This window comes from Pelodiscus sinensis, chromosome 1 (assembly GCF_052426305.1).
Source record: "Pelodiscus sinensis isolate ZL-2025 chromosome 1, ASM5242630v1, whole genome shotgun sequence".
Taxonomy (NCBI): Eukaryota; Metazoa; Chordata; order Testudines; family Trionychidae; genus Pelodiscus; species Pelodiscus sinensis.
Window position 1 is genome coordinate 94,894,669 of NC_143052.1, and position 21,390 is coordinate 94,916,058.

A 21,390-nucleotide genomic window follows, 5' to 3' on the forward strand; every position below is an offset into this window, starting at 1 on the left:
GGAGTGGCTACAAAAGCACACAGCTTACAGGGAGCACTGGTTGTCATTGTCATAACAGTGTGACACACAGAACTTTTATTTCCTGCTTCTAGATCCCTGTCTTGGGGTAGGGTTCCAAAATATTTATGCCCTGGCCCATGACAGGAGTCAGTATCCAGTCTCTGTCTCGGCCAATCTGTTACAATCCTCAGGAGGTGTCATGCTGTTTTACAGTGAGTTTATCTCCCTTAATTGGCTCATCGGTCTGTCCAGAACCCTGCAGCCTGAGGTCACAAGACCATCGCCGGATTAAGGGGGAGGCTAACCGGGCAGCTGCCTGGGGTGCCAGCCTAAGGGGGGCACCTGATGGTAGCTGTAAGGAGCGCCGTGCGCCCGGCCATGCAGCACCCCTTAGAGCTGCAATCAGGCGCTGCGTGCCCGGGGCCAGGGGTCGCACGGTGCCCCTTAGAGCTGCAATCAGGCGCTGCGTGCCCGGGGCCAGGGGTCGCACGGTGCCCCTTAGAGCTGCAATCAGGCGCTGTGTGCCCGGGGCTAGGGGTCGCACAGCACACCTTAGAACTGCAATCAGGCACCGGGGGCCTGATTGCAGCTGTAAGGTGTGCAGTGCGCCGGGGGAGAGGGCCACGCATGCGTCATGTGCCCGCTGCCCGGGTCACAGGAATGGCTCGAGCCGGCCCTGCACAGGACACTTACCAGAGACTCATGCCAGGCATGCCTCTCCAGGTGCAGCACTGTGCACCCCACGCGTGGTGCACTCTGAAACTGCATTGTTGTGACGTAAAGGCAGAAAAGCAATGACGCATCAGCAGAGCCAACCTCATCATTGGATCCTGCAGCACAGATGGTATTTAAGGAGCAGCCCCTGTCACCTCTACCCAGCTTCAATCTGCTTTGCAGCCTACCCATTGCAGTAGAAGGGATAAGACTTGGATATTTAAGTTAGCTAGGTTCTGTGCCTCAGTTTCCCCAATGGGGCTAATCTAATGATTGTCCTGCTTATTAAGATGTGCAAAGCACATTGAAACCATTCAGACGGGAGGTGCGATGGTCATGCACTAACAGAGCCGGCAGTGTTGGAGACTCAGGAATGTGAAGATTAGCTTGTGCAGGAACTGGTAATGCTAATAACAAATTTCCCTGCAGGTTCAGGTCTTCACCATATCCGACTCAGTTTACCTGACTGTGTCCTGTCAAACTGGGGAAAACTGGACAACTGTGGTGCAAGAGCAGAAATTCAAACTATTCCACAACAGTGAGTGGTCTCCAGGGTTTGGTCCCCCAAAGGTGCAATGTGTGGTTAGATCTGTCCCCTGGGCCAGCTTGTACTCATTTCTGTTTAGCCCATATGCCAATCTCAGGCTGGCTTCCTCTCAGTGCCCCATTGCCCTGTATGCTCACCTGAGTCACACAATGCCACGTATTCACCATGCTGCAGCCTGTAGCTTCCAGCTTTGTATTGCTGCTTCCCTGAGCATTACCTCTGACATGCAGCATCGTATCAACCACCCCCAGTGCCCAGCCGAGGTGCTTGGATCTCGGGATCAAAGCACTGTGTGTTAAAGCTGTGTCCTTCGGTGGCCAAAGCTGAACTAGATCCTTTGATGGTGTAAATCTATGCAGGGCTACTGAGTGCAACGGGGCAGTGCCCATTTAGCCCCGTACATAGCTGGCCCCTCTACTTAATGGAAACAAATGACTCGCTAGACCACAGAATCTGATCCTGTCCCATTAAAGTCTTAGGGAATTTTGCCATTGATTTCAGTGCGGGCAAATCCTGGGGAACCAGAGAAGAGGCGATAGCCACAAAATGAATGGTTCAGTACAAACGGTAGGGATGAATTCAGAGATGGGCATACTCTGTGGCGCTGCCTGGAGCCCATATTCCAGAGAGCAGAGTCTGCTAATGGAGCCACTTAACAGAGAATGAGAGAGCAACTCGCTATCGTTTTCGATGGGTGTGTCCCAGAGCCTCCCTCCCTCTTCTCTCCCCAGTCCAGTTGAGACCTCCTGACAGCCTGCAAGTGGTATACACCAGCGACTCCAGCTGCAACATAACCTGGAGGGTTCCTAGTTCCTCTCACTACTTACGTAATCAACGGGAATTTGAAGTGCGGTACAGACATCCCAGAGAGCCCTGGGAGGTAAGTGCAGGACCCCAGACTAGCTTCTGATGCTGATGGGCCTCAGGCCCGGACCTAGTGGAGGAGGACAGAGCCACTTTGGTGCAAGGAACCTGCCACGCTTGCTTGTGCTCTAGACCCTTCCACACATGGCTGCAATGCCATCTCCTCACAGGTGAGGCCAAAAGTGGCAGTGGCTCCTGCTTCTGCTTTATCTGCAGCATCTGCTGGCAACTTATGATGACAGAAGGGAAATATTTCTAGTCTGCCCAGTGCTGTGATGAGAAGCATCAGAGTGGTGTCCCTGTCCTCCCAATATAGAACAGAGAAGTCTCTGGAAATGACAAAGATAGACTGGGCCTGCTCCTACTGTGGAGCAGGGGGTCTTTGACCTCCTGCTACAGCATTAGACATAAGATATGGTGGCTGAGAGCAGTCCAGAGCCCACTCTGCTCTGATTGCACAGCGGACAGGGGTGAGGGTGTTGACCCTGGGTTGGGCTGGGAGAGGAGAAAACATGGCAATCACTCTGTAACTTTTGTTCCATCCCAGACTGCCAAACTCCTCCAGATCAAGCAGGACCAGTCATGGGTGATGATTGAAAACCTGTCGCCTGACTCAAAGTATGAGGCCACCATTTGCGTGAAACCAAAGACATGTGGTGTGTGGAGCAATTGGAGCAAGACGCTGGCGTGGGAGACAAATTGTAGCGATGTGGCACATGGGCCCACGCCTGCATATACAGGTAATCAGACTCAGAGGAGAGCAGAGGCCAGGGTTTGGAGATAGGTTAGGAGAGAGCAGGCAATGCCCTAGTCCAGATGGTTCCCCAGGTGAGGGCACCACCTCTTTTGCTCCTTCCTCCATTTGTTAAACTTTTGAGTATCTTATTTTTTTATTGCATTTGTAGGCCATATGATAGCATTGATCTATTACTTGTATGCATGAATTCTCCTTGTCACATAAAAGTTTAAATCTGCACACTGGAATTTGTAAATGTGTACTATATTTATTTGTGCAAAATATGAGCAAAAAAACAAATCTTCTCTTAGATTATAGAAACATTTTGAGTTGAAGAATAATTGAAATGTGCTTACATCAAGTAATTGAACAGTACACCAACATGGGTGGGCCAATATTAACAGTGTTAAATAGGTGACAGCCTTTGAATGTTCACCCTACTCCAGTAGTTCAAAAGAAGTAACAGTATTTCTTTATATTGTGGCCTACATTGAGGTTCAGTAGAGATCTCTGGTGTCTCATGAAATACGTTCTTTATTAGTTGCTACTTGCAATCTTCAAGTCTCAAAGCAGAAGGACACTTTCACAATCAAACAATGTTTACAGTATCGCAGATGGGCTCTCACTTCACTGTTATATCTAACTGACTGATAGCGATACCCAGCCCCTTAGATACCCACAATGGCATGGCTGGCAACAAAAACAGCTTCCTGAGCCCAATGCTGGCACTCTAAGTGTTCACCTGGGTTGCCTGGCCCTGGGAGAGACACACAGAGGAAAGGGGAGAACAAGCCTTGGAGTTATGTGGGAGCAGGAAAAGTAGGGGTGTGGAGGGATGCACAAATAGAACTATAAAAGACTGGGAAATAGCTTGAGTGGAGGCCTTTCCTATAATCCTAAACCCTGAGTGGGGCCTACTGGTCCAGAGGACAAGAGCCCCAGAGTGAATGCTATGTTTCAGCGGGGCCAGGATTCCAGTCACAGACTCTTCTAGGGGCTCCCTCACTTATTGTGGCAGAGCAGCTTCCTGGCCTGTAGAGCAAGAGGCCTGGAGAACATTTTCAACAGGGTCCTTGTAAACTTAGGAGCCAATTCCCATTTTCAAATGTGATATGAGCCTTTCAGAGCTTAAGTCTCACTGAAAATCCGTGGGCCGTGGGGCCAGATGTCTAAATGTCCTTAGGTGCCTAATGCCTATTGAAATCCATGGAAGTTAGCTGCCTAAACAGTTTCTGTTACTCCAGAAGTCCCCCATGGGCAGGGCAGAGCAGGGCTATGGATCACCCAGCTGTCCAGGACAGTCAGAAGCCTGCACAGCTTGTAGCCTTGGCAAATGCCATCTCCAGCAATGGTGTTTGGTGAGTCCCCAGCTCCTTTTATTTTTAGTTTCTTCACGGAAGTAGGCAGCTCGCGGGTTCATTCCCCCCCATCCCTGCTGAGCAGGGTAGTGCTATAAACAGAGGAGCTATGTTTGGAAGGGGCACTTTGTTGCTGTGGCAATCAAATTTTGACAGCATATGGCGTCATAATCCAGCTACAACCAGTTGTCGTGGCAACTGGGAGCCAAAGTTACCAGGAGAGGAAACAAAGGGATCTTAGAAACTTCTCAAGGACATGAGATCGAAAATTCTGCAAAGGTGTTTCCCTTTCCTCTCCCTCTTCTCTCCTCTGTATCCTTCCCTCTATTACAGGGGGTTTAGCAAGTCCAATCCAAGGGCATGGATAGAGGGGACATAAGATGAAGAAGGAAAGTAGTGATCAGGACAGAGCGCACGTGGCTTGGTACAGCTGTGTAAAAGAGAGGACAGCAAGGGGCCGTAGGTCAGGGATGAAATGTATAGTCATTGGAGTTGTGTGGCAGTCCAGGACAAGTGTAGAAGAGGAAGGATGCAGGTGAAATGGTGAGGTGCATTGTAAGGCCGGGTCAGGGGGTGCTCAGATCTGTTCCTATTGCCAAAGGCATGATGTATGGTCAGTCATCCACTTATCTGACCGGGGTGTCAAGAAGTAAAATGAAACCCAGCTGGAGTGACTGGGGTTCCCACTTCTTCTGTTCTGGCTGCCTTGTTCTAGTAACTCTTTCTTTCCTTTTGCAGTACTTCCCTTGGGGGACATCCAGCTTACAATGCCAGTCCTTGTAGGGACCACCTGCACCATCCTCCTCCTTGTCATCATCTTCTTCATCGTCAACTCACAGCCAATGAAATGGTAAAAAAAGACTTGAATGGTCCTCTTCAGTCCTGTCCCAGGCCCTGTGTATCTTTCTGTCTTCATTCTCTGTCTCTAGGGCCGTGTCCAGACTCGGGTTTTTTCGGGAAAAGTAGCCTTTTCCCAAAAAAACTTCCCCTGCGTCCAGACTCAAGCCGCGTTCTTTCGAAATTATTTCGAAAGAACGCGGCTTTTCTTTCGATGGCGGTAAACCTCATTTCACGAGGAAGAACGCCTTCTTTCGAAAGTTCCTCTTTCGAAAGAAGGCGTTCTTCAATGTTAAGAGGCCGTCTTTGAAAGAGAGCATCCAGACTCGCTGGGTGCTCTCTTTCGAAAAAGCGGATTTCTCTTTCGAAAGATCTGCCTGCAGTCTAGACGCGATCTTTCGAAAGAGGCTCTTTCGAAAGATGCTTTCGAAAGAGCCTCTTTCGAAAGAAGCCTGCAGTCTAGACATAGCCTAGGGTTGCCAGGTATGCAGTTTTGAACTGGACAGTCCAGTATTTGAGCTTTCTGTTCAGGGAAACAAACTAACTGAGAAAAAATAAATGAGAAAATACAAATGTCCACTATTTTCTAAATAAGATGTAATGTAGATTGTGATGTAATGTCAAGTGCGTCCGGTATTTCTGTTGAAACCATCTGGCAACCCTACTGTCTCTGACAAGGCTACCCCTGGGAGGCTAAAGTCCCTGGCTGCGTCTAGATTGGCATGATTTTCCGGAAATGCTTTTAACGGAAAAGTTTTCCGTTGAAAGCATTTTTGGAACAGAGCATCTAGATTGGTGCTTTTTTGCAGAAAACAAATCTGAGCTGTCTACACTGGCCTTTTTGAGCAAAAGCTTTGCTCAAAAGGGACTTTTGCCTGAACGGGAGCAGCATAGTATTTCCGCAAGAACACGGACAATCTTACATGAGATCATCAGTGTTCTTGTGGAAATTCAAGCGGCCAGTGTAGACAGCTGGCAAGTTTTTCTGGAAAAGCGGCTGATTTTCCAGAAAAACTGGCCGATCTAGACATAGCCCCTTAGTCTGATTTGGATCCAAGTCATTCCCAGTGCTGCAGGAATTCTCTTGTTGGATGAATTCTCCTGACCATGAGGGAATTCAGAGTTCGCACCACGATGCTGTGATACAGCATGATGTCATAGCATCACCAAGATCAACAAACAGCCATAGGACACTTTCTCTTTGGGTCAGATTTTAAATGAATTTTGGCACCCAAGTCCTATCAAAACCAGTAGGAATTAAGTACCTAAATGCCTCTTGCTGAAATTCACTTTTGTATAGAAGAAGCAGAACAAGGCCTATGCACTTTTTAATCTCTCAAAACAGGGCTACAGTGGGACTTGGGCAGTACTTGGACTGCATGCAGTCCCACTCCATGTGGTTTGGATTTCACCCTCTGATTATAGTTCCTGGGACAGGCCCCTGCTACAATATTTTGGTGCGATGCTGAATTAAACCTCTTCCTTCCCAGCACTGCTGTGCTAATATTGTTCTTAATCAGTCTTGAATGTGCCGCAGAAAGGCATCCAGCATAATAATGTAGAGAACAGCCTGGCAACATCACGGAAATGGAAAGTGGCTTCTGTTTTAGTTTCAGAGACGGACCCTGCAGAATAGCTAAAGGCACAGGGAAAAGCAATCCATATATCGGGGATGGGAAAGGTGCTTCCATATAAAGATGGCTTGCACGGGGCGTATATTTCAATGGCAAAGGAAGAGAGATTATAGGATTATATAATATTTATGAGAACTGAAACCATCCAGCCTCTCCTGTTTACCACGTGTCATAATGCAAGGGCAAAGGAGCAATCCATTTACATCATATATAAACATAGCTAATCCTCTTCCCTCAATTGTATAATTAGCCCATGGAATTCAATGATGCAGGATAATGCTGTGCAGAAAGGGTTAGACATGCAGGAATGAAAATAGCATCCGCAGCGATACATGCTAGTGTAAGTGTACAAGGACGATCAAATCTTCCTGCTTCAGAGCCCAGGCTGATGGGGCTCAGGAGGAATGTCCCTCACAGTAGATCATTGCACAGTAAAGGTGCATCGGGAGACTTTTAGGCTTCTGAAGGATTTAGCACTGGGCAGTGCTTGGACTGCATGCAGTCCCACCTTTCAGAGACAGAAAAGCAGACTTGATGACTTGGAACTGGAATGGTCTGGCAATCCCTGTGCCCCAGTGTAGCTTGTTCTGTCACGATGGTGCAAGGCATCGTGAGGCGGCACTGTCGTGTGAATGCCACACATTGCCAGGCTGAATCCTGATGACAAGGCAGAGAAAGGTGGTTTTGCCATTTCATGGCAGCACGGCAATCTTTGCATGGCTGGGATGGCAAGCAAGTGAGGCACAGTCTGCCCCTGGCAACCAGGCCCTGGAAACCATGCCGGAAATTTTGACCACAGATGGTGACCCTTCCAGCATAGTGGCTAATGAAAGGAATTGGCAGGCCAGGGAGAGGCAGGCGAGGATGTAGGTGAATGGTGGCATTATCAGATCTGGGGTTAGGGCTGAGGGAAATAACTTTTTCTACGCCATCTTCTCTCTCCATCTCTGTGTCCCTCCTGCGCCCATCAGCAAGTGTGAAGATTTGCTAAGGCTACTGGCGATGGCAGCGGTGTGGGAATAAAGAACCCTAGAGCTTGGTTCTCCTTCACTTACACTGTTATTACACCAGTGTAGCTCCAGTGACTTCAGTGAAGTTACTCTTCATTTACACTGGTGCCAGTGAGCACAGAGTCAGGCTCCTGGGGTATCCTGTGTCGGCAGAGGGATGCAGATTAGGCAGGTCGACGTTGCAAATGAGGCAGGGATGTAAATATCCCGTGCCTAATTTGCATTAAAATGGCCGCCGCATTTTGCCAACTCAACACTTTGTCGGTAAAAAGCCACGGGATCTGTCGAAAAAGGCTTGCTTTCTCGACAGATCCCCCTCTAGACTGCCGCTTTTTAACTGACAAAGTGCTGAGTCGACAAAACACGGCGGCCATTTTAATGCAAATTAGACGCGGGATATTTAAATCCCTGCCTCGTTTGCAATGTCGACCTGCCTAATCTGCATCCTTCTGCCAACAGTGGGATGCAGTCTAGACATACCCGTGGAGTGTCTTCAGCTCACATTCACTTCTCTCTCTCTTTTTCTGGTGAAGGCTTAAGAAGGTGCTGAAGATTTATATTCCAGACCCAGACAAGTTCTTCCCCCCACTGAGCACTGTGCACAGAGGTGATGTTCAGGTACGGGGATCGGGGAAGGCGGGGTGTTTGTGGGAGGGTGTCAGAAGAACACACAGGGAAGGAAGGAGAGGTCTGGCTACGGCCCTCGCGCTGCAGATGGATGGGAAGGATGTCTAGCTCCCAGATGGGGTGTGTGCGTGCATCACTGGCCCCTCCAGCACTGGCTGTTGGGGGATTTGCTTTAGTTTTATTTCTGACCTTTTAAAACTGCCATTTGGCTACTGCATCTCTAAATACAGAACCGAGAACATGCAAACCACCAAACCTCAGCATCTTGCTCTGCTGACAGGAGGGGCTAAGAGAGCACACAGGAGCAGAGGGACAGCCCAAGACTCTTGGAGTCCATCCCACCCTGCTTCTATACCTTCTCCTTCATTTCCTCTAGCCTTTCCTCCTGCCATTTATCATTTCTCCCTCTCTCTCCCTTCAATTCCTTTCTTTTTCTCTGTCACACTGTCTTTCTCCTTCCCTGTAGTATCCCCTTCTCTCTTTCCCAATGGAAATAACACAGGCAAGATTCTTGAGGAAGCTCCTTATTTTAAAATGCTTTGGAGTTTGAGTTGGGATCTGACCTTAGGGACCTAGAGATCCCAGAGGAGTGACGACAAAGGGTGTATTCTGTATGGGAGATGTCAGGCATGTATCCACCACAGGCATTCTGGAAGAGAGACCCCAGGCCTGTGTCTTTGTTGTGAGAATGTTATATTGTTGCTGCTTTGAATGTAACAATCTCTCTTCTGTGTCTCCCCCCCCCCACACTCTACCTTTTCCTCTTCAGAAGTGGTTCTCCTCCCCTTTTTCCACGTCTCTCTTCAGTGTGAGCAGCACCTCCCCAGAGATCTCAGAGCTAGAGATTGTTCAGAAGGAGAATCGGGAATCCCAGTTTCTCCTTCAAAAGGCCTTTCTCACCTCCAGCGCCCCCACAGAAACCAGCAGGAACTCACTCTCCAGCTGCTTCACCAACCAAGGCTACTTCTTTTTTCACCTCCCTGACTCCTATGACGTTGAGCCCTGCCAGGTGTATTTCACCTACGAGCCCTTCACCCGGAAGGCCAGTGGCAGTGACGATGGTGATTCCTATGGAACACTCTCCTCCCCGGATCTCTGCATGCTAGAAGATGACCTGCCACTGTTCTCCTCCAGATTTCTTCATTGCACCCAAGGGAACCAAGGTTTCCAAAACAGTTTGTTTGTGGGAGAGACACAGAGCGCAACCAATGGGCTTGGAGCACTGCCTGAGGCTCTTTCGTCACCCAACTGCCCCTCCCCAGCTTTGGAACTGAAACAGGATGAGAAGGTGAATGGGAATGTCACAGTTTTACAGGTCTCTGAATTCCAACAGGAGCCTGGCACGGTCCTCTCTGATCTCCCTGGGCTGCATGACAATGATGGCATTCAAACCACAGAAGAGGTTGGGGATGCAGACCCTCAAATCAGTCCCACTACTACTACTATGGCTAGTTCTCCGTTTTCCCAGCCCATGACTCTGCAGCAAGGTCAAGTGGATGATCTCCACAGGACTGCTTCCTTCAGCCAGGTCCCAAACGCTGGGGCCTACCTATCTTTGAGTGAGCTCCAAAGCCAATACAGCCATTGTTCCATCTACGAGCTGCCTTCTGAATCCTGTGAGCTGCAGGCCTTCTCTGGAAGGAGGGACGGACAAACAGATAAACTTGCCTGTCTGAGAGAATAAGAAGTTGAACATCAGTTTCCACGAACCCAACGGGACCTATCTTTTGACTAACATGGAAAAAGACCCTTGTACTTTTCACTAGTGCAGGAATTCTGAGAGCTTGGGTGGCCACCCAGGAGAGAATCAAATGCCGCCCAGCTGAGTAGTAGAGCGCCCACAGTGCCTAGAGCCAGCAGCATGTGTTTCTATTGGTGGTACACATCAGCGCATGCCTCAGTGTGCATAAAGAAATGTATTCTGCATGTGGATAGAAAAAATTAGAGGGAACATTGGTCGTGAGTTCTCAGGGGCTTGCAAGATTATTACCTGGGGGGGATCACAAACTGCACTTCACCTCTGGCATTTATAATAGTTCTTATTATTAAAAAAGTGTTTTTAATTTATAAGGGGAGGTTACACTCAGAGGCTTGCTGTGGGAGGAGTCACCAGTACAACAGTTTGGGTATGTCTACACTACCCTCCTAGTTCGAACTACCGTTACTCCTCGTGGAATGAGGAGTGACAGTAGTTCGAACTAGGAAGCCTAGTTCGAACTACCTAGTTCGTGCCCCGTGTAGCCGCGCTGCACGGGGTTCGAACGAGTGGGGTTTTAAAAATGGCGGCTCCCCGCTTATGCAAATGAAGCCCGGGAAATTCAAATCCCGGGCTTCATTTGCAAGTGTGGTATGCCTACATTACCCCGCTAGTTCGAACTAGCGGGGTAGTGTAGACATACCCTTTGAGAACCACTGTCGTATTGCAAGGGAGTGGGAGCTTTAGCAGCATGTGGAAAAAGCATGACCCAAATCTATAACCTGAAGGGAAAGTAAAGCTCAGTTTTGAATGGGGTGTGTATGAATGAATGGAGGGATGAGAATTTAGAAAAAGGGATGCTCAGGAAGAGGGATGACTGCATGGATGGGTTGTGTGGCACAGATAACATTTCCCTGGATAAGCTGACAGCTTGGTAGATAGTGTGACTTGATGGACACCATGGAAGGAGAACTAGATACATAAACTAGTAGACCAACGAATAGAGATGAAATTGAGGTAGCCAGAAAGGGGCATCACAACTGTGAAAGTACATAGAGCAAAGGAGAGAGAAATTGGATTGTTCTGCAATACAGGGTGAAGATAGTATCAAACTCTCAGGCCAAACTTTCCATCCCTCATGTACCAACTTACAGGGCATGCAAGCATCTACAGGGGAATAGAAATACTTGAGAAGGTGAGTGGCGAGCTACTTGTGAGTGCTGGGTGCTGCTGGGGATAGGGGTGATGGAAGGTGTTGAGGGTGGTCCTTATTGATTGTCCCAGGGTTTAGTTCATTTCCTGCACCCTTCCCACTCCACTTTGTATGAAGTGAATGTTTTAATCAGCTTGGTCCTAATCAGATATCTGAGTCTGGGCTTGGGTCTTCAAAGACAATTGAAAGCCAGAAATGAGTCAACTCATGCAAGGGATGTGATAAAAAAAATTGTTATTATCAGCAAAAAAACACTGGGTGAAAATTCCCCCAAATAGTGGGGCGTGAGGAAGCAAGAGAGACGCTAGCATAAAACAGAGCACAACATTTCCCATTCTTGCTGCAATCTTTTCATGAAATCAAAAGCTTCTCTGCCCTGCAGACCAAAACTCTTTCCTTTAACTCTGCTAAGACGATTGCAGAGGAATCCATCCCACATCCTGCATGAAGGGGAAACCGTCTGTTGGTCATCCCCATTCTTTCCATTGCTTGAGAGGAACAATTGCCCAATTAGCAGCTAGGGCAGATAAATCACCTCCATAAATGACTACAGATCATTACCTTTGCTTAAAACCAAAATTCAGTCCATCTGTTTGACTAAAAAACAGTTTGGATAGCATTTTGCACCGTCTCCATATTTACCGATTGGAGGCAGAAGTGCTGAAATAAAGGGAAGCTAAGGGTAGAAGGAAGGCTGTTCAACTTGGTTCCATGGTGTCCCTCTGTCAACTGTCTGAGATTCACCCCAAGTTCAATGCTCCCCTTTTCCACGTGAGTGTTAAGTCTCCTCCTTTGTCCTGGGACTCATGTTTCCGCACCAAACTTACTCACACAGTTTTCATTCTCTTGAGTTCTGAAATGGAATGCTGTGCTGGTCAGATAAATGAGTGTCCATTGTGTTTGATTTTGTCACGAAAGTGCTGCTGATACTGCAATAGAATGGAGCTTGGCCTAGTTAGCATTGCGAATGTTGCAGGGAGCCAGCCTTTTCCTGTGTCACTTTCTCCAAACCACTGCGCATGTCTCAGGATGCTGGTCGTCCTACCATCTCAGAGACACAGGGGATAAAGAAGGGACAAATACTTCCCAGCTGAGTGAGGAGAAGGCTTCCCACTGTATGTACTGTGCCATGGGAAGTTCGCAAGATGCAACAGAAAGAGTGAGCACCGCTGGGCTGGATGCTAGCTTAAATGGCCAATGATCCCATAGCAGTTCCTATGTATTTCTTCATAAGCTTCTTAATCATTCTTGCTGCTAAAATGAATTTTAAAAACTGCCTTTTTTGTCAATAAAATACCAATCAAGAGCCCGTTTTTCAAAATAGCATGGTTTTCATTGCCATTTGTCGTGGGAACTTGCGTATTAACAAATGCTACTGCTTGGATGGAAGTGAGTTCTTGATCACAGGTCAGGGATTAGGAAGAGGGCATAAGGGGGTTAGCTCTCAGTCACAGATAGTCTGCTGCCTAGACAATGGGTGCAGGGGACAGAAAGGCGTTTTGCCTTTAGCCAAAGGCTGTTGGGCATTGGTAGATTGGGGTCGGGGAGCAGAAGGGGGTGATTTAAGGGACTGCGCTTCACTCATGGACAGCTGGTCCGAAGCTAGTCTCCTATGGTCTGCAATCCTTCAGTCCCATTTCAGTTGCTGGGTTTAATGTGTGGCTGGCTGGGTGGTGTTGGTGGATGTTCAAGAAGTCAGACTAGTAGTGGTCCCTTCTGGCTGCCCTATGACTCTATTAAAAGAATGGCAAGACTCCCATTGACTTCAACAGGCTTTGAATTAGACCTTTGGACAGCAAATTTAAGGATCAGATAGTGATAAACTCTCAGAGACAATCAGGTACTGGAGTTCAGGGTTCAGGGATTTGGCATCAGGAGAAGGCATCAGAAGGAATAGTTTTCAGTCAGAGACAGCTGTGTAATTTGATAGCAGCTTCAGGGGAAGGGGAAGATATTTCAGGGGAATTAACCCTCAGTCACAGACAGTGACAGGGAGGGTGAAAATAATATAAGATGGATTTTAGAACCTAGTCACTTCGATTCACTGCAGTTTGACTCAGGAAGTATCACTGTCAGCAAAACTGCTGCAGGCCACCAAGAATCACTTGGTCAACTAAGTATTTTCCCATTTCTGAAAATGCTGACAGCTTTCAAGCATGTAAGCTGCCGGAGGTGAGACAGCAGCCACTCTGGGGTGTGAATGTGTGACGTGCTGTGGCAGGAAGTGCTCAGTGTAAGATCTGATGATAACTGGACCTTTATTCCAGGAAGCCAGGTCATGTGGTCTGAAGTTGCTGCAGATGTGTGATTAGCTGAGCTGTGGAGCAGAAATGGCATTGCCAGTTTCTTCACGACCCTTCTCTGCTAAGACATGAAGACTTTTTGGAAGTGCCATGAAGGTCTCAGGGTCCCAGATGGATCAAAATGTAGTCTATACAAATCCACAAAACTTGCAACAGGGTGGTGTCCATCCACTCTAGTTTCCTTATCAGATTCAACTCCAGCACCAGTGAAAAGTGCCGGGACAGCCGTCTTGGAGAAAGAGCCCTCTATCTTAAGCAGAAGTATAACACAGTAGTAATGCAGGTTTACACACATGCTACCCTGACATCCCTACCAAAGTACCTTATTTCTGACCTAAAGAGAGCTGCACAACAGCCAGTGCGCGCGCGCACGCGCACACACACACACACACACACACACCTCCCCCCCACACCCAGCCCATAGGAAAGTGAAAATTCAGGCCAAATTCAGCCTTGATGGCACACTGCTTTGACGTCAGATTTGCTTTGGAGTCTGTTTTCTTGGTTTATTCAGAGATACCACAGTGATAAATGTGGTACTCAGATTGCTTAGATTAGATTAGTGTCTACAGATACAGCACCGCTGCAGTTCCACTGCCCTGATGCTACGGTGCCGCTGTCACATACCTGGTGAAGATCCTCTATCCTGACGGGACAGAACTCTCCTTTTGGCATAATAAAACCACCTCCTGGCATAACGCTGTCCACACTGGTGCTTATGTTGGTGAAATCTGTGTCACTTGGGGGGTGGCTTACTCACACCCCTTGCAGAACAAAGGGTATGTTTTCACTAGGCAGTAGATCGATGCTGCCATGGTCAATCTTCTGGGATTCTAGTATAAACCCGCAGCTAGATCTAACTCAAAGAGTTCCTCCATCAGCACTGGGAGTACTGTGTCTCATGGAGGAGTAAGGGAAGCTGACGGGAACATTTGCTCCCATCGGCCTTCTGCTGTGTGGACAGCACGGAAACGTGATATCAGATACTTAAACTCCAGCTACGTAATTTATGTAGCTGGAGTTGCATATCTTATTTCAACCTTCCAATGTAGTGTAGACCAGGTCAAACTCTGCCAATATAACCTATAGTGTAGACATAGCCTGGATTCAGTACTTGGCATCTCTATGAAGACTATCCACAAAGGTGTGGCAATTGTGTTTTAGAAGGGAGGATGGATGATCTTGTAATTTAAAAGCTTCAGAGGGGTGGTCGAGTTAGTCTGTAACAGGAAAAACTTTAAAAACAACAAATAGTCTGGTAGCAGTTTAAAGACTAACAAAACATGTAGATGGTATCACGAGCTTTCATGGGCACAGCCCTCTTCTTCAGATGACCAGAGTGTTAGATGTCCAGAACCAAAATAAATAAGGGAGAAAGTGAAAGGGGGGGACGACGGACGACAGAAAGAGGCAGAGGGTAGATAAGTATCAAAGAGAAAGCCGAATATGTATGTAACTGGAAAAACTGGAAAACAACAGAGAGTCTATTAGCGCCTAAAAACTACATAGTGTGGAGGCAGGAAAAGGGAATAAGGGAATTTGTGTGCAGCCATCTTGGTCTTGTTAACAAGAGAGCAAGAGTCAGGCTAAGTCTGTGGCCTGACAACGCGAGATCTGTAATTAGACGCTGCCTTCGCCTCTCGCCTCCATACGGAGATAAGGATAGAATGCTGACTCTGGTAGGGACCTTAAGATAAGGAGCATCTGGGTGGAACTAAATAACTGTTAGCCATTGGTGTTTGTAATGGGAAGGAGACTAATTGTTATTGTTATTATATTTAATAGACAGAATATAAACTGCTTCATAATTGCTTGTATTCGAAGATCTGCCTCGGTGAGGGGGGGGACTTCCCCCCTGTCCGAACCAGTTTTTCCGTTGCTGCAGCTTGTAATAAAACTGCCTCTGGCTACTTGTTGCTTACAAACTCAGAGTGAAGACAATGTTTTCTTCCACAATTTGGTGCTGTGACTCGGATTGCAACGCCCGATTGAAGACCGCGACAGAGGCTGCAGACCATCCCCCTTCACTCCCATGGCGCCAAATGAGAGGTAAGAGACCTTTTGAAATCTCTACTGGGGTGTGGAGGAGGACTGCCTGTAGGGTCATCTGCTTCTTGTGGGCTCACGCCATCCGAACTTCTTGAATCTGCAACAAGGTCAGACGCAAAACGGTTCCGGGGAGGTTGTTTTGTTATCCCCAAGTAGGCCTAAGTTTATGCAGTGCTGGGAACTGCTGTGGTATTGGTGGTGCCGCCCCGGGTACGGGAAGAAGGTTGTATTGCGTCCGGACATAAGGCACCTAGGTTTATGCAGTGCTGGGAACTGCTGTGGTTCTGGGAGGAAACGTGTTGTTTGCCACCCCAAATATGGACGAGGTCCATAATGAGAGATGCATCTAAAAGTGGGAAAATTTCTGTGTGAAAAGCATGCTGAGTGTGAATGTAATGAGTGGAGTGTGAATGCCGCTGCCCAGGTCTCTGAAAAGTAAGCTGATTCCAGCCGCACCAGGGCTCTCCCACAAGGGAGTTCTGAACGAAAGGGGGGTCAGCCGAACCTCGAGACCGAGCAGATATGTGAGGGAGTGACGTCTCCCCTTATTTCATGAGCTGCTGATAAGGTCTGACACTCTAGACCCAGCAGACCCCTTCTTTGGAGTGTGTAAGATTTAGTTTCCTATAAGCCACTGAATGGACGGGGAGTGGACAGGATACTCCCCTGAATGACTAAAATGGATGGGGGTCAGTCTAAGCATACCCCCACCCCCAGACCGCTGAAAGGCACCCCTGCGTACTACATGTACGTGCATCATGGTCCAAGGACCTGTAAGCATTTGACAGATTGACAGAGAAAGAAATTAAAGCCCTGAGGGATGAGATTGAAGCTCAGAAAAGCAAAAATCCACCCTGCAGTGAGAAATGTAACTTACACGCAAGTGCACAGCCTCTCCCAAGCTTAGGGGGGAATTTGGCCCAACATTACCCCCTCTACTCCTCTCTATGCCCAGCCCTATCTGGGCCCTTACCACACATTACTGAAGATAGAGAGGAGGCACAGAAGATAATTGAAAGGTATCAGATCTTCCCTTTGGAAGAACGGGCTCTAGTTACAAATCTGTCCAATCCAAAGCAAAACACTGAGTTTTGGAATAGACTTAACAGCTTGTGGGAAGTATTCCTCCAAATTCTCAAGGAAGGAATGCTTGCCGACCATCAAGCCATATTGGCCCTAGGCATTTTGGTTGGAAACATATACACAGAACACAATGCAGGAATAGGAAAGGGCTGCCAAGCAACTTTAGGAGATTCTCAAGCCCTTGTTAGCGAATAGATAACTACAGCCTTTCTGGCTGGAATCACAGGCTACCCAAGGATGTTTCACAACGCACAAGTGGGGGCCATCCAGAAAAAAAAACACAGTTAAAACCTTTCCCTCACACACTGTTATAATTAGCTTGAGGGCGTGGGAGGACGTAACCTAAAAGCCACCCTAAAAGCCAACTAGTGGGAATTGAACTTGAAGATGTAATCACTAGAAGCTAAATCTGCCCTAACAAGGAGACACATTCTGCAACATAAATCTCCTTACAGAGCATGGTCGAGTGATCCACCCCAGAGTCAGCAGCATAGATCAACTGCTGCAGCATGGATGTTATGAAAACCCTATACTGAGAAGTTTAAAATTAGTAATAGCTGACTGCAATAATACACATTTGGATTTACCTATTGAAAAGAATTAGGAGGTGTGGGGGCTAATGGAAAAGCCCATCCTCCTTACCAAATTGATACTGAACAAACCTGTGTCATTGGGAAAAGGTCATTTAGCAAGAATCAGGACAGATCATAAGAAGGAATTAAGCGATTGTTGTAATATATGAAGGGAAACCTGCTTTAAAAAGTGACTCCTTGTTTCTTGCAGCCTTTTTCAATAATCCAGGCAAAGAAACAATCAAATTTACTATTTGGCCACAGACTCTTTTGTTAAATCTGCAAAAGGAAAATAAGGAATTCTATTGACACTTAACTGGTTAACTGTATAAAAGAATGAAATCTATACATTCAATCCTTAAGGTTAAATTTACTCTTTAAGAAAACAAATCTTTGTTTTAAGAATCCAAACCCTGAAACTTCACTATGGGTATGTCTACACTACAAAGTTAGTTCGAACTAACGGACGTTAGTTCGAACTAACTTTCCTAGGCGCTACACTAGCGCTCCGTTAGTTCGAACTTAATTCGAACTAACGGAGCGCTTAGTTCGAACTAGGTAAACCTCATTTTACGAGGACTAACGCCTAGTTCGAACTAGCTAGTTCGAACTAAGGGCTGTGTAGCCCTTTAGTTCGAACTAGTGGGAGTCTAGCCCTTCCCAGGTTCCCCCTGGTGGCCTCTCTGGGCACAACCAGGAAAACTCTTCTCCTCTCCCCCAGCCCCGGGCCCTTAAAGGGGTAGACTCTGGCCAGACGGCACTAGAGTCAGCCAGCCCTGCCAGGAGTCTCTGCCCCGAACCAGTGGCCCCACCATGAGCCAGGCGGCCAGTGCGAGTGACACGTCCCCTGCCCAGTCCCCCAGCACCCAGGGGCCAGCCAGGGGCCGTAGACGGCGCGCGGCCTCCTGGACTAGTGCGGAGGTCATGGACCTCATTGAGGTTTGGGGGCAGGCCCCCAACGTCCATGATCTCCGCACTAGGAGGAGGAATGCGGCCGTCTATGGGTGCATAGCAGCCGCCATGGCCACCAGGGGACACAGGCGCACCCAGGAGCAGGTGCGCATTAAAATTAAAAAGCTGCGCCAGGCGTACGCCAGGGCCACAAGAGGCGGCGCCACTGCAGGGGCTGCCACCTGCCCCTACTTCACTGCCCTCCACCAAGTCTTGGGGGGCAGGGCGGTCCATCCACCAAGTCTTGGGGGACATCGAGCCGGGACCAGAGGGCCCTGACCTGGGCACACCAGAAGGGTCACCGCCAGCAGCGTCGTCCAGGGAGACCGTACCAGGTAAGTAGTTTGAATTAAGTAGTTCGGGGGGGAGGTGGGAGGGAGACCAGGGACCGCGCGCGTGGGCCATGTCTTCCACGGATCACGCAGACACCTGTGCACGTGCAAGCACGTGCCATGCCACCCTTGGGCAGGTGGCTCCAGCTGCGTGACACCCAGGGGCCATTGCCCAATAGGCACATGCTTGTGCAAAGAGACGTGACATGCTCCCGACCCCGGGGCAGGACCCAGCAGGATGATTTCCCTTCACATGTCCCCTCTACACGGAGGCAGGGGACATCTCCCCTTCCCCCCGCTGCCCCGGCCACACTATACATGGCACAGGGACATGGGTGCGGTCTTGGGGCAGCTCCCAGTCCCGGGGAGAGCCAGACATCCTGACCATGGCCTCTGTACAAGCACAGCGGCTGTGACGGTGCAGGACATGGTCACCCTCACGTTGCGGTGTTGGGGAGGGGGCTGGGCATCATCCTCTGCATCCCCAGGGAGAACTGACCACTTTTCTTCTTTCTCTACAGCTGCACCAGCTGCTCGTGCAGGGCGCACCACCCCGCCCGGGACATGCTACCGCACCCACAGCCTGCTCCGGACTGCCAGCACGGAGCAGGAATACTGGGACCAGCACCTTGGGGCCCTGCAAGCCGTCACCGCACACTACGGTCGTGGATGCGGGAAGACCTGCAGGTCCGCCACGAGCTGCTGTCTGAGCTCCAAGGGCTGAGCACCAACCTGCAGCTCCTGCTGCAGAGCATGGTGCCCCGTGCTGATCCTGCACCAGCTGTCCCCCCAACTGCTGTCCCTCCTCCCACTCCTGCTCCCCCTCCCACCTCTCCCTCCTCAACCCCCACAACCTCTTCCTCAATGTCCACACCCCCCACCTCAACCTCCGCACCCTCCACCCCATCCCCCCGGGGACGCCGAGGCCCCCTCCCTCGCCGTACTGGGAGGCGGTCGGCCCGGTGAGACCCCCACCCCTGATCCTTCAGTTTCCCCACCCCCTCCTTTCCCTTGCTTCCCCCTTTCAGCTCCCTCCTCCCAGTTTTCCCCCTCCCCTCTCCCAGCCTCTCTCTTCCCCTCTCCCACCTCCTTTTCCCAGTTTCCCCGAGTTTTGTTAAATAAACAGAGTTTCTATTTTTGAACACACGTGTCCTTTATTTTGTACATCAATAAGAAGGGGGGCTAGGGAAGGGTAAGTGGAAGGAGGTGAGGGAGGAATGGGGCACGAGCCCCCGATGGGGAGGACTGGGCTGGCTCTGCGGGCTTCTGGGGGTGGAAGCTCTCCTGCAGCCCCCCGATTGCCCCCTCTCCCCAGATGGCAGCCTGCGGCAAGTGCAGCCGGTCTGATGGCCGAGTGCTGTGATGTGCCCAGTGTGGGTACTTCGGGCACTCCAAGCCAGGACTGGTTTGTAAGCGGGGAACCCCTGAGAACTGTCTGTCCAGGGTGGGGGTCGGGACCCTTTAAGCGCAGCCCTCGGCTAGCCTGAGACAGCATCTCCACGCTCTACGTCCTCCTCTGATGCCCTGCCGGCACTGCTTCTGGCCATCCTTAAGCCCTGTTCAGAGTCCACTCAATGTGGACTTGCTAGTTCGAATTAGCAAAAAGCTAATTCGAACTAGTTTTTAGTTCTAGACGTGTTAGTTCGAATTAGCTTAATTAACTAATTCGAACTAAGTTAGTTCGAACTAGCGCTGTAGTGTAGACGTACCCTATGTCTCTGTTCAAGGCTGAGTTGATAACACTTTTGGCTTGCTTTCAAATCCAACATTATATGTGAATACAGGCTGCCTGGCTATTTCAAAGGAATATAAAACACCTGTCCTCTCAAGTAAATTGTCCAAATACAAACAAAATATTTATAAGTGGCCATTTAACAAAATTTAATGTCAATATTATTATTACTATAGTCTTAATAAGTAACACTGTATATGATTCTTTTCAGGAAAAGAAAAGCTTTTTGCTTGCTGGAACAATAACTAACCAACCCCTTGTGCTAAGGAGAAGCATTATAGCTTCACACATTAAGCCTGATCTGTGGTACAAGAGGGAAACTGAGGCATGCCACTGTTGGGGAGGGCTAGCAACTCTAGAGGTAATTCCAGGGAGTGGAAGGTCACGAGTACCGATGAAGCACCCTTGTTCTCGTAAAGTTATAGCTCACTCGCCCATGGAAGTGGTAAGGAACTAGCTGTAACCGGTTCCCCTAACAGATCTTAGGCAGTATTTTAAGTTATAATGGGTCACCCCGACGGGGTTTTCTTGTCTTTCAGATCATCAGAAAGCGCTGGTGCCAGCTGAAGAAAAACAACAAACAACAACAACAACAACAACAAAAAACCATGGTTCTGTGTCATGACACAATAAGTTTGTGTTCTGTCCAAGTTTGTCTTGTGTGTCTTAATTGTAATACGTATTGCAAATATTGTTGTGTGTAGGATATTGTTTTAATGAAAGGATAATTTGAGTAAAGCAGAAGCATTAATTTAAACCATCAAAATTAATAATTGGGCCCAATCAATTGGCAACTTTAAAATTCAGTGAAAAGATAATAGTTTGGAAATTGTTTAGGCTAGGAGAATGTTAACAATGTCTCCACGGGTGAACAAAAAAGGAACTGGAAGGAAGCAAGGAGTGCATCATGTGAACAGAAGGACTGGAAGTGGGGTACCAGCCCCTCCCCCACCGGATTGGTTTTGCTTTAATGGCTACACAAATGAAATATTTAGCTTCTGCAAATTTGCACACCAACCATAAAAGTGGTTTGGGCAGAGATAATAAGAAATCTATAAGTAACAACACGGGCAAGTGGGACATCAGCATATTTAAGTAAAGATGCCCACAACAATGAGGAAACTAGTAACCT

General features: G+C 48.5%; 1 protein-coding gene across 1 annotated transcript in view; it reads left to right on the top strand.

Annotated features, from left to right (window-relative positions):
• The window catches only part of IL2RB (interleukin 2 receptor subunit beta), a 28,222-nt gene extending 14,290 nt beyond the window's left edge, over window positions 1-13,932 (top strand). The window contains exons 10-15 of the mRNA XM_075937558.2: window positions 1,144-1,252; window positions 1,993-2,141; window positions 2,673-2,865; window positions 4,958-5,069; window positions 8,234-8,318; window positions 9,097-13,932. Coding sequence (XP_075793673.2) covers window positions 1,144-1,252; window positions 1,993-2,141; window positions 2,673-2,865; window positions 4,958-5,069; window positions 8,234-8,318; window positions 9,097-10,011 — 1,563 coding nt within the window. The 3' untranslated portion in view covers window positions 10,012-13,932. The remainder of the gene's footprint in view (window positions 1-1,143; window positions 1,253-1,992; window positions 2,142-2,672; window positions 2,866-4,957; window positions 5,070-8,233; window positions 8,319-9,096) is intronic.
• Window positions 13,933-21,390: the final 7,458 nt, after the last annotated feature.